General features: G+C 46.4%; 2 protein-coding genes across 2 annotated transcripts; one reads left to right on the forward strand and one right to left on the reverse strand.

Moving 5' to 3' along the window:
* The first annotated feature begins 427 nt into the window (after positions 1 to 427).
* LOC124655300 (calcium-binding protein CBP-like) lies at positions 428 to 3,540 on the forward strand. Its single transcript, XM_047194219.1, has 5 exons — positions 428 to 1,103; positions 2,518 to 2,564; positions 2,667 to 2,842; positions 3,160 to 3,178; positions 3,257 to 3,540. Exons 1-5 carry the CDS (start codon positions 482 to 484, stop codon positions 3,359 to 3,361), a joined length of 969 nt encoding a protein of 322 aa, XP_047050175.1. The 5' UTR covers positions 428 to 481; the 3' UTR covers positions 3,362 to 3,540.
* Positions 3,541 to 3,792: 252 nt separating this feature from the next.
* LOC124651608 (probable calcium-transporting ATPase 9, plasma membrane-type) lies at positions 3,793 to 11,113 on the reverse strand. The gene is made up of 7 exons (XM_047190659.1): positions 10,623 to 11,113; positions 7,814 to 7,868; positions 5,785 to 7,724; positions 5,553 to 5,711; positions 5,126 to 5,297; positions 4,738 to 5,036; positions 3,793 to 4,609 (listed from the first exon to the last, which is right to left on the reverse strand). The coding sequence occupies exons 1-7, from the start codon at positions 10,797 to 10,799 to the stop codon at positions 4,304 to 4,306; spliced, it is 3,108 nt and encodes a 1,035-aa protein (XP_047046615.1). The 5' UTR covers positions 10,800 to 11,113; the 3' UTR covers positions 3,793 to 4,303.
* Between the last annotated feature and the right edge of the window lie 1,791 nt (positions 11,114 to 12,904).

Genomic DNA, 12,904 nt, shown 5'->3' on the forward strand with positions numbered 1-12,904 from the left:
CTAGAAAAAAAAAGTTTGCGCCCACAGTTGGCCTGGATCACGTGAAAGCAACGCGGCAGCCTTCGTCCAGTTCTCATCAGAGTGCAAGAAAAAAAATAGCAACGGAAATCTCACGGCGCTGTCGTTGAAGTTGAAGCGCGTGGGCGATCGCTTGCTTACGCGCGTCGAGGCCGCCGGTAAGACGTGTCCTGTCTTCTCGCAACGCGCCGCCGTGGCCGTGCCGCGATCGCGCACGCAAAGCCGGCAGCCGTTGGGACTTTGCCTCTCTGCATCTGCATGGCCGTTGGCCGGGCCGCGTCGTAATTTCACCGCGTCATCCTCATCCAGGCCCGCGCTGTCCACCATAAAGCCACGCACGACCTGCTCCCACCTTTTCCCCGTTCCAAAGTCGACAACAGAAAGCCAGATACATCGTCCTCCTTCGATTCGACCGATTCCCAATTCCCCAAGCGCAGGCACCACCGCGCCATCAACCCCATCCATGTCCGGCTACCCCTACGGCGGCGCCGGCGGAGGCTACGGGGCCCCGCCGCCCTACGGCTCCTCCCCGGCCCCCTCCGCACCGCCCTACGGCGACAAGCCCCCCAAGGAAGGCAAGACCTCCTCCTCCGCCTCCTCCCCACCCTACTACGGCGCCCCGCCCCAGCAGTCGTACGGCGCCCCGCCCCAGCAGTCCTACGGCGGCAGCGGTGGCGGCTACGGGGCCCCGCCCCAGCAGTCCTACGGCGGCGGCGGCGGATACGGCGCCCCGCCCTCCAGCCAGCCCCAGTCCTACGGCGGCGGGGGCGGGGGCGGCTACGGGGCCCCGCCCGCGGCGCAGTCCTACGGCGCCCCGCCGTACGGGGCGCCGCCTCCAACGGCCTCACCCTACGGCGGCGGCGGCGGCTACGGGAGCCCGTTTGCGGCGCTGGTCCCCTCCGCCTTCCCGCCGGGCACCGACCCCAACGTCGTCGCCTGCTTCCAGGCCGCCGACCGCGACGGCAGCGGCGCCATCGACGACAAGGAGCTGCAGTCCGCGCTCTCAGGCTACAACCAGAGCTTCAGCATCCGCACCGTGCACCTCCTCATGTACCTCTTCACCAACTCCAACGTCCGCAGGATCGGTAACTCCCTACATCCCACGCGCAACCCTTCGTTCATCTGCTTTACCTGTTTGCCGCCGCGATCGTGCGATTAACAATTGTTTGAACAGTATAGACAGCTTGATTGGGGGCTCATCTTGTCTGGATTCCAGACTGTGGTCGTGCGATCAAATAATGAGGTCCCTGTTGAAATTTCATCAAATAATCAAGTTCCTGTTGGGTATCTTTGCGCCAATTAGTTACAACGTCAATGGTGACTTTTCCGTTGGATTGGAGAACCACACGCTTTCTGTGCCGTTATGTGTACTCGATCAAAGCAAATCAATAGCCACTAGGTGCTTGTTGTATTTTCCCATTTTTCTATCCTCCCCCGCAGTTTGACATAGCACGGGTTTCAATGGGTTGCCTTCTCAGAGCTGCATTTCCTCCCCATAAGAAACAAGAGAGGGGCATTTCATAGTATTTCTGTGAAATGTGATTTCTGTGCACTCTTTTCGAGATTGTAAATTATCTACATCCAGTTTTAACCTGTGATATTTAGTGATGTTATTTAGCATGGCACTGCACTCTAGGCAGTAAGCTACCATGTGGCATGAAAAGGATGCAAGATAGAACATGTAGAAGCACTTCGGGCGCAGAACTTGAAGATATAATTTTTCGCTATAGCCGATGTTCTAGTTGAATATGTATTTTTCCCAATAGCCAATGTTCTAGCTGCAATACCGATGAATTTCTGGTCAGTGGTTTGAACTCTACTCATACACTAGAAATACATACATCCAAATATTTTATAGACTACTTGATTTGAAAAATATTTTGTTCATTGCCATGTTGCTTAGACTTAACCACCATGCAGATGAAGAATTAAATACTACTCAGTCATCACTACCAGATAGTAATACTTATCTGATGACACTCTGAACAGTATGAGCTACTCCCTCCGATTTATATTACTTGTCACTAGTATGGATGTGTCTAGATACATCTATATTAGAGTTAGTTAATATGAATCGGAGGGAGTAGTGCATATTCTCCTTCCAGAGGTAAAACAGGATAATAATAAAAAAATGGGAAAGTGGGAATCTCTGAGGATGATAGAAATTCTGTATAGCGTCTGAGTGGAGGTTTTATTTAACTTCGAATTGATTCCCTTTGAGTTGAAAACTGATCTCATACGCGATTTTATTTCCTTGTTTGACTGTTTTTCTTTTCTTTGTGGATCTTGAACAATTAGTTCTGGAATAGTTGATTGATATAAATTCTTATATCAGTGCCATCTTTCAGATACTCGTAGTAGAACTTTTTGGCATTTGATTTGGCCCTATTTTGGTTTTTAAGCGTGTGAAATTTCTAGATTCACCATTTCCATTATATCTATTTCAGCTTTTTCAAATTGACCTCTCATTTTTTTAACTCGCGCCTTTGATTCTTCCAGGACCAAAGGAGTTTACTTCTGTTTTCTACAGTCTTCAGAACTGGAGGGTAAGAGGCAACAGCTTCAAGTTTTCTTAACTTGTTTGTGGGTAACTCATCAGTACAACACTTATTAACCATGTGTGACCATTCCTTATTGCTCTTGTGCAGTCTATATTTGAGAGGTTTGACCGTGACCGAAGTGGTAAGATTGATGCATCAGAGCTGCGTGATGCTCTTCTCAGCTTGGGTTATTCAGTTTCTCCAACTGTGCTCGACTTGCTCGTGTCTAAATTTGACAAAACTGGGGGCATGAGCAAAGCAGTCGAATATGATAACTTTATTGAGTAAGATTACTCCTTCAATTTGTTTTTGCTAATTTTTCCAAACAAGCAGTATAGGCTATCGTAATATCCAGTGTGTTCAAACTGTTAAAAAACTGTACTGTTTCTCAGTTTTTTTCTTATTTGTGGTTGGTGAAGCGCTCCTGTTCAAAGCGTAGTGCAATCTGTGTTGTTCAGGGACTAGCTTTGTTCTTGTTTAGACAATTGGACTTTCTGTTTTCTGCTTGGTTTTCTGATGCATAGCTAGTCTCATGTTTAATACAGAAAATAATAATTGCATAATATAACAGTCCTAACTCTTTCTTTGTTTACCTATGCAGGTGCTGCCTTACAGTCAAGGTAATTACATCATTATACTGCACAAAAAATTAATGTTCTGTAAATATCCTTGCTAATTTGTTTTGAATTCTTTTGCAGGGTCTGACTGAGAAGTTCAAGGAGAAAGACACGACTTACTCCGGGTCTGCAACTTTCAGTTACGAGGCATTCATGTTGACTGTGCTTCCTTTCATCATTGCCTGATGTCAACCTAGTTCCGAAGCTTGAGTGAAATACTGTTGTGTTGAAATGTTTTTCAACTGAGTTTGAGTGATGTTGCTGCGTTGCTGATAAGATATCTCTTTGGGGATTGGAAACTGTATATGGTAGAACCTGTGGTTGGTTTGGAACTATGAAAGTGCTGTCACATATGCTTGATTTAATTTCATTCCTCAAAACTGTCATTTTTCTGTGGCATTGGATTTTGATCCTACTGTACATTTCTTAAATTCCTCTCACGATGCAAGAGTTCAAAACTTCATTTACATCAATTGAACTTTACAAACCAAAAATTACAAGTTTAACATGCGAACACAATTGAATTTTGTTTGCACACAGTTACAAACCAAAATTGCAATGCCACGTGAACTTGATTGGACACTGTTAATCATTTACAACTATTATTGCTATATATATATCATAAATAAATAGTACTCCCTCTGTCAAAAAATAAGTGACTTCACTTTTTGTAGATACGGCACTTACACACTAAAAACGTGTTGCAACCGTTATCTAGATAAAGTTAAGACATTTATTTATGGACGGAGGAAGTATTACATTAGATTCAAATAAATCTAGCAATATTGTTCTTAAGCTAGGATAATGGAGGAGTCTCCAAAACAAATGCGACCCAAAAAAAACTGAAAAAAACACAACGCAGTGCAGTGCAGTCAGATCCTGTGGTGCACACTTGCACCACAAATGGCATATACAGTAGTAAACAAAATTGGCAAATCTCAACCAAAACAGTGGCTGGTGGTGCAATAGAGCTAAAATAGGAAATGCAATACGATCCATCCTGAATTCTGTTGGTAGCGAACATTGCAATTATTCAAATACTCCTCTCCAGCTATATGTCATGCAATATGATCCATCCTGAATTCTGTTGGAAGCAAACATTGCAATTATTCAATTACTCCTCTCCAGCTACACGTCATCAGGACCGCTGGCAAGTTGCTTGTAACCATTCGGACTTGCAGACGCATCACCGGATTTAACTGGTATGCACTTCAAGATAACTGCAATAATCAGGCTGATGGATCCTATACCTACGCTTACTAACCAGTGCTGCCAGCTGAGTGGAACTGTGCTGGCAAAGGTCCCGAGAAACTCAATGATCACCACTTGGAACACCACCGTCGCGGTTATGACCCCGATGAAGACCCAATTGCCAATGATATCACGGAAAATGTTTAGCTTCTCCATTTCCCTGCTGTTTACTTCGTTGAATACCTGATGCAACATCGTTCAAAGAACATAGTCGTTACTATTACTCCCTAGTATAAGTTCACCAGTTGAAACAGGGGGTCTTCAAAACAATGCTAGAAATGAAAAAAATGTCTCCACAATGCACTACTCACCTGGCAAAACACGAAGGAGTTGAATATGAGCGTATTGATAATGGTCTTGGAATCTGGACCGTTGATGTTCAGAAGTTTTTCGCCGCCGAACATGAGAACGCCAAGTACAACCAACTGATATATACTTTGCCCAATGATGTTTCTCCACATGACCTTGGTAATGAAACTTTCACCTCGCCCAACAGGCGGCCTCTTCATCATTTCATCATTTGGAGGCTCAGTTGCCAGAGCTAAAGCTCCTAGTGTATCCATAATCATGTTCACCCAGAGCAGCTGCACAGCAGTGAGAGGAGCGCTCCCTGTGATGCAAGAATGAAAACATGAATACCACAAATTGTTCTATGGATAAAACCATAGCATTGAATGAATACATTAATGTTTCTCACACCTGTGATGCATGCTGAGACAAAGTTGATCACTAAAGCAACAATGTTCACAGTCAACTGAAACTGCACAAACTTCTGGATGTTTATGTAAACCGCACGACCCCACCTTGCAACATTTATGATTGTTGTGAAATTGTCATCGAGCACTATGACATCGGCACTCTCCTTCGCAACCTGCGAAAATCCAATATACTGTCAACAACTTCTAAGAATCAACAAGATTTACTCGAAGGCTAGTTTTTTCAAGTCACTGTTCTAACGGAAGCAACAATTGGCAATTGCAGGGTCTAATAACAGATTAGTGTAGTGAGATGAGGAGAAATAAAATTTCTGATCGATCTGTTAGATGTTAATGCATGTCGGAACATCCAACCTTTGCAAATTGTACTAATGCTACTATAAGATCAAAATTGCATAAGAAAGTAGTACCTCTGTGCCTGCAATGCCCATAGCAAGCCCAATATCTGCTTCGTGTAATGCAGGAGCATCATTTGTACCATCACCTGTCACAGCAACAACCTCTTGAAACATACCTCTCAAGTTTGTCACAAGCATATGTTTGTCCAATGGTAATGAACGAGCCATGACCTGCCAAAGGTTGCTAAATGTTAATTTTTGAAGATCTTAGTTCACTTAATACATGGAGAAAGCAGGTATTTACCTGAATCTTAGGTATCAAGTCCCTCAATTCCTCTGGGCTCTTGTTACGGAAATCTGGTCCTTCTATTGCTATACCATCATCAGTCAATATGCCACACTCTTTGGCTATAGCTTTAGCTGTATTGATATTATCACCAGTCACCATTCTCACCATGATACCAGCAGTTATACAGCTCTGAACAGCTTCCTTCACTCCAGGGCGCACAGGGTCCTTGATGCCAAATATGATTATCAGAGTAAATCCACTAGCAGGACTATCTGCATTCTCATCAAAATCATCCACATCCTTAAACGCCAGGCACAATGTCCTTAGAGCATCTGAAGCAAATGAGTAGATAGTATCCATGATGTCCTTTCTACGAGCATCTGACAAGGGAATAACATCCCCATCTTGATCAATCACCTTGTCACACATCTCAACAATAATTTCTGATGCACCTTTGCAGAACCAACGGTATGTGCCACCAGGTAAAGAAACCAATACTGCCATCTTCTTCTTGACTGAATTGAAAGGCTCAACCTTAACCTTGGTGCAGCTCATGTCCTCGGCATCACTATATCCTTGCAAGCTCAAGCCATATTCAAATATCGCTATTTCAGTTGGGGTGCCCAAAACAGTTTGTTTGTCATCATCTCCTTTGACCATCTCTGCACTAGTGTTCTCAAAAATGCCCTGCAAAAGTAGGCTCCATGCACTTGAAGAAATTGAAGAATTCAGATCTTCAATACTATTGTTACCTGTGACTGACTTTGAAAGCTCAGCTATCCAAATTTTGTCAACCACCATATGGTTAGTAGTCAAAGTACCTGTTTTGTCTGTGCAAATGGTACCAGCAGATCCCATTGTTTCACATGCTGCAAGGTGTCTGACAAGCGCTTTGTCATTCATTAACTTCTTCATTGCAAATGCAAGGCTCAAAGTAACAGCCAACGGCAACCCTTCGGGAACAGCAACAACAATAATAGTAACCGCTGTTGCAAAGTAGTTTACTATAGTCAAGGCATCAGCAGAATACCATTTGGACAGACCAACTGTTGTACCCTTTTCAATAAGAAATCTTGCCATCAGGACTACGAATGTTAGTGTGGCAAATACCAGCCCAATCTTTCCTATAATGGTCGCAACTCCATTTAGTTTAACCTGCAATGGTGTCTCGTCCTCTCCTCCCTCACTCAAAGTGCTCATCAGCTTTCCCCATTCAGTGCGCATACCGACAGCAGTTACTATCATCTTAGCAGAACCATCTTGCACTTTAGTTCCTGCCAAGATGAATGGTTTATCTGTAGAAGTATACACTGGCTCGCTCTCACCTGATAAGCTGGATTCATCTATCAAAAGGGAATATCCATGTATGAATAGTCCGTCAGCAGGCACTTGGTCTCCAATCGATAAATGCACAATATCACCAACTACCAAATCATATATCGAGATCTTCTGTCGACCACCATCTCTGGTTACATGGATAAATATGTTCTTCTTTTCATTATCTAGCTCCTTGAACTGGAGCGATTGCTTATAGTCACTGGCAGCAGTAACCATCACAACCAAGAGAATGCTGAGTATTATCCCCACGCCATCATACATGCCCTTAGGCCAACCTTCAGATGCCAAGCCAACTACAACAGATAACAAAGCACATACCATCAGAATGATAAGGGTCGTGTCCTGCAATGCATCCCAGACAAAACTCCAGAAACTTCTTGAAGGTTTTTCAGCGTAGCGATTGACACCATATATGCTTTGTCTTGTATCCAAGTCAGTGGCAGATACACCACGGTCGAATGTTGAACGTACTTTTTTGGATATCCCATCTACACCACCATGCATCTTTAAAGCTTTCAAGTCATGCTTGCTTGTTATTGATGCCAGTTCTTCGGGATTGATGGAAAACCCAGCTTTGATTATATCCTCTGTTAGCTGGTACTCTTTCTTCTTGGCACCTTTAGCATAGAAAGGTACACAGATAAAATATAGTTACTAATGAGAAAAGAGGAACAATAACATAAAAGGTTATCATGTAGACTCGTACCACCAATGAAAGTGATTGCAGCTTGCTGCACATAGAGGGCAACCCGAATTTTTTCCTGGAAAAGAAACCACGAAGAAGGGAAACTTTGTTACCCGTTACATACAAGATTTAGGTCATTTTCTTCCAATTGTAAGATACAATCAAAGTTAAAATGCAGTAGTCAACAAGTAACGTCAATACTAGTCATTAGCCCATTGCAATGAATACATTTTTAAATTATAGCCCTTGGATGGCAACAATAAACATCAGTAGGATGAAAAGAAGATAAAGGTGCCAAACATGGAGATTTTTTTGAAAAAATGACACGCAGGTAGGTGCCTGTTCCAGCAAAAATGTGGCACCATAAGCTGTGTCCCGATTCTCACAAATTTGCATCTCGTACAATTAATGATACCAGTTTTCTCCTGCATTTCTGTTATGACAAAGTCCCCATTTACGATTTAGTTTTTCGAAAAATGTGTGCCCCAATAGTATATACATTTTACTGAAGTAAATAGGTTAATTTTATTTAATGTTGCCAGAGACACCTGCATCAGCCCAGGTAATTTTGTTTTTCATATAAATACGTTCACCACTTTCAGTGATATGCACAGACGAGCCAAACAAATAAATTTTTATTTGCTCTGACATGGAACTTTGTTCATTTTAGAAGAAAGTAAAATAGCAAAAAAACTGATTAATTGAATGTGACGCCTGCAATTTTCCAGCATCGTTGTGAAAAAGTAAGAAGATAAGCTGACATGTTGTCATAAAGGAATTACATCCACATCAAAACTATTGGCAAGACGATTAACTGACACACACATCTTGATTTGAAAAAGAACGCCAAGCATCTCGAAGAAGAATCAAGTAACAGCCTACCAAACTAGTTGGCAGACTGATTGGTACAACAAATGAATATCTTTCAAGACTTCATGGTCGTCTAAGACAAAGTAGCCAAAAGATTCTGTAATCTCTGCCTAAAATATTCTCTACTCTTGGAAGTGGAAACTAACTACCTACTGAAAGATTCTCAACTTTACAGTTCCATGGTTTAGAACGCATGTGGCTATTGTCCAAAGCAACCGAGTACAGGAGTGCATGGCATATTGGTCTTCCACCTTTATGGATGCACTTTTTAAAATTATATCAATCGATCGTCCCTCCATTCAAATGTCTCAATCGTAATACTCTAATCCCCAAGACTGAGACTGCTGATAGGATTGGAACATTGACACCCATTTTTCTTTGTCATGCTACATCAGCTAATTGCAAATAGGTCTTATCTAGCAGCCACATAGTGCATAATGAATTGTCAAAACATATGAACTGCTGTCGAAAGAAAATTATAGAAATAAAAACAGATGACTAAAATGACAACAAAGCAAAAGGTTAATGCAAACACTTATTACAGAATTTAGTAAATGAATAAATAAATAAAATGATGCTCCTATTACCTCTACATTCTAATGTACCTGGTTGTCCAGTTGGTGATCTATTTTTTTTTTGTTTCTCCATTCCTTAAATCACGATGAATAATTTCGAATGGTCAGTTGGTGTTGTTATGTCTTGACTTTTTTTCAATATTGCAGTACACACTTTCAAGAAGTCATTTCCCTAGTACTTCATTTCCAAATAAAAATCCTCTTGAATATTTTATTCAATTTTCATGTACCCTTATTTTACATGGCCACCGAAGTAAGTCAGTAAACCAGCTAGGGTGGGGTTGATTTTTAACCCGGAAAATTCACCAGGGTCGGTCCCTACCGGTGTAGCTTTTCACCATCTGATTCATGCTTCAAGACTCGTGTCACGTATTAAACCTCCGTGAAAAACTTATGTTATAAAATCCGCAAAATGTAAAAATGCTGCTCAACTTTTTCTAGATACGGATGTATAGCAGCTTTTTTTTGGTGTGTGTGTGTGGGGGGGGGGGGGGGGGGGGGGAGTATGAAACTCTTCAAATCTACTCTGGTAGTTAGCGACCCGGCAAAAAAAATCATTTCCTGGTTGATTTTGGAGCATAAAGAAGAGGCAACCAAGAGAGGACATCACATGGCACCGATCTATGACTCTATGAGCTCGGGGTCATAACGCTAGATCCTCCAAATCAAACAGATAAGGAAACAAGGAAGGCGAATAAATGCCAGAGATTACGATCTTAAATTCGGCATTTGGCCATTTGCACCACATCCACAGGGTGACAATTGACAAGAGTGGGGACCTCATGGACATGACAGAAGATGACGATAAGGTGTGCCTTTTGCACTGCTCATTCACACGGCTGCTGCTTCGCGGAAGCTTCGTCCCCTCACAGGAGTGAGAGAGACAGCCTTGGTCAGCCTGGCCGCCCAAAGAACAAAGACCATGGGCAGCCAGTCTCAAGTCTCAACCTCCAAGGACGGACGGGACGGGTCAAGTCAACATGATACGTGCACACGATGCCCCCACCAGGCCACTACCAAACAGGCTCGCCATTACAGCAGGAACATGCTGATTTTGTTCTCTTTCCAACTGCTCATTTCAATGGGTTATACTGTGCGGGGCATGTAGAGGAAACTAATCTGGGAAGCAGGGGCTGCTACTCCCCCTGTCGCGATCTGATGGCAAGACCGCAATCTAATAGAAAATGCTACAGTTTTACTCCTAAATACTCCGTATCCAGTTGGGAGAAATCGAGAGCACGGCGACTGATCTTCTTCAGAAAAAATAAACGATCGGTTACGAGATTTGAAACGGTAGACGCGGAGATGAGATCGAGCTAGAACTAAACTAGAACTTGGGCAGTGCGTGCGTGGACCGTAGATAGATGAACAGATCATGTGCGTACCTGGACGGAGCGGCGCTTGGCATGGTTCTCCTGGCGCTCGTCGAGGTCGGGCACGTGGCGGAAGCGTCGGCGGCGGTTCTTGACGAGCGTGCCGACGGCGGAGCGCCACCGGCGCTGCGCCTCCTCGGAGGGGTTCTTGGACGCAACCTCGAAGTTCTCCTGCAGGTACTTCTCCATCTTTGCCTGCTCCTCCTCTCTCACTCACGGCCGCGCACTCGCTCTGGCACCACCACGGCGCCCGCACTACTTGGCCGGAGATGAGGGGAGGGGGTTCGTGATGAGCACCACTTGGCCCTGCCTCCCTCCACTCCCCCTAGCGATGGGTTCGAGGGAGTACTAGTGCTAAAGAAAGGAGGACATGGCAGCTAGCCGCTCTTGTTTATTCACCCACTGGGATCACAGATGCACAGATATGCCGGGTTTTGGCTCTGCCCTTTCCGTTTCTTGGGTTTCGACGCACTATTTTTCTGGACGAACATGAAAGGGTCATCGCCGTTTCTTATTCCATCCCTTGCCTCCTTCTCAGCTTGATGGACGGCACCACACCACAGCGGTGGACCCCGCCCGTCTGGCCGCGTCGAACCCGTGTGGACTTTCTCTGAGGTGTCTTTTTCTTCCGTAAGAGCATGTTCAGCCGTCTCGCTCCTCGGAGCCTCGTTTTTGTCCGGACTTAAGCTTTCATTCACCCGAGGAGCCTAGATCATCTCCGGCCCCTAGAGAGCGCTCGGGGACTACGGACGAAACGAAAGCGTGGGAAACGCCGAGAAAATTTTCCGTGCGGCTGGTGGCCCCAACTTGTCAGCGAGAGAGGACAATCGTCGTCCTCATCGCATCGTCTTCCGCCTTCCGCGCGCTTTAAAAGACTGCCGCCGGTCAGTCTTCGCCGGACGCGTAGCTTCCACGCGGCGAGTTAATATCGTCGCCTCGGTTTCACGCGTGTCGACCTCTATTTATCGTCGAACTACCGCGCCTGGCCGCATTCACCACGCCGCCGTCTCCCTCAATCTTCCTCAATCTTCCCCACTCTCGAGCTCGGCGATCACAATGGCGAACGACGGCGCGTCCAACAACGGCTTCGGCCGCTGCTTCCTCCACCAATGGGAGGGCCGGCTCCTCCACATGGCGGGCTACCCGGCGCTGCCGGACTTCCGCGCGCCGGGAGGATGACGACTCCTCCCTGGAGGCGGAGATCGACGATGTGATCGTCACTCTCAGTGACGAGCAGCGCGCGGAGCAACGCTACTGGCCAGACAACTACGACGCCTGGACGGACTTCTTCCGGCGCAGGTACGAGCGTTAACTCGCCGCCTATGATGGCCCTCCTCCTCCTCCGGCTAGGAACAACGCCGCCGGCCGCCGCCGGTGGTGGAGCGCGCCTGGCCGCACCCTCGCCAATGTGCTCGCGCACATCGAGGGTGGGAACTCCCCAGTTCTGGGGATGTCGCCGCCGGAGTTCCTGGACTCCGAGGAGGATGGCGCCGTCCTCCTCCTCGTCAGGGTCGAGGTCCGCGTCCAGGTCCGGCGGATCGGCGCCTCCACCGGCGACACCGCGCTACCACGTCAAGTAGGAGGCGGCGTCTCCACCGCCGACCAGAGGGCGAAGTAGCGGCGCCGTCGTCATCCGCGACCAACCGTCTTCTCCATCGCACGGGCGGAAGAGGAAGTCCTCGAAGAAGGAGGCCGCCGCCGCCAACCAGCTCGCCGAGGAGGAGGCCAAGCGCGCCGAGGACGCCGCGGTGGCGGAGGCGATCGCCAGGTCACTCAACGACCTGGTGCCCACCGACAACACGCTCCCCATTGACGCCGCGCTCGACTGGTCCAGGCGGGACTAGGAGCGGCAGGAGGCGGAGCAGCAGCGTCGGCTACTGGACCTGACCGCCGCGCGTCAACTCGTCGTCCAAGCCGCCGCACCGGCCTCGGAAACAAACGCCGCGCCTAGGACCGCGCCCAGGACCGCACCGCTGATCAAACTGGAGGAGTGCAGCGACGACGAGCTCTACCGGCCGATGCTGCCACGCGTCGGCGACCCTGGCCAGGGTTCTAGCCGCTAGTACGAGGCGCCCCCGCCCGAGGACGCCGGGAACTCCAGCGACGACAACGACGACGACGACTACACGGCCTTCTACCGCCATTTCGGCATGTAGAAGGCCGCTACTAGTTTAAGTTTAAGTTTCCCTGTCGCCGAATTCAAATATATGTACGAACTCGCCTATATATGTTAAATATCATTAAAATTCGGTTATGTTTGAACGAGTTTCGCCTAGTTTTGTCTGAATTCGTCG

Source organism: Lolium rigidum, chromosome 5 (assembly GCF_022539505.1).
Source record: "Lolium rigidum isolate FL_2022 chromosome 5, APGP_CSIRO_Lrig_0.1, whole genome shotgun sequence".
NCBI lineage: Eukaryota > Viridiplantae > Streptophyta > Magnoliopsida > Poales > Poaceae > Lolium > Lolium rigidum.

Coding starts and splice junctions, on each gene's coding strand:
- LOC124655300 (XM_047194219.1), top strand. CDS start 482: ATGTCCGGCTACCCCTACGGCGGCGCCGGCGGAGGCTACGGGGCCCCG. Junction 1,104..2,517: donor CTCCAACGTCCGCAGGATCG/GTAACTCCCTAC, acceptor TGATTCTTCCAG/GACCAAAGGAGTTTACTTCT. Junction 2,565..2,666: donor ACAGTCTTCAGAACTGGAGG/GTAAGAGGCAAC, acceptor GCTCTTGTGCAG/TCTATATTTGAGAGGTTTGA.
- LOC124651608 (XM_047190659.1), bottom strand. CDS start 10,799: ATGGAGAAGTACCTGCAGGAGAACTTCGAGGTTGCGTCCAAGAACCCC. Junction 7,869..10,622: donor CCAAGCGCCGCTCCGTCCAG/GTACGCACATGA, acceptor TTTCTTTTCCAG/GAAAAAATTCGGGTTGCCCT. Junction 5,298..5,552: donor TGGGCATTGCAGGCACAGAG/GTACTACTTTCT, acceptor GGATTTTCGCAG/GTTGCGAAGGAGAGTGCCGA.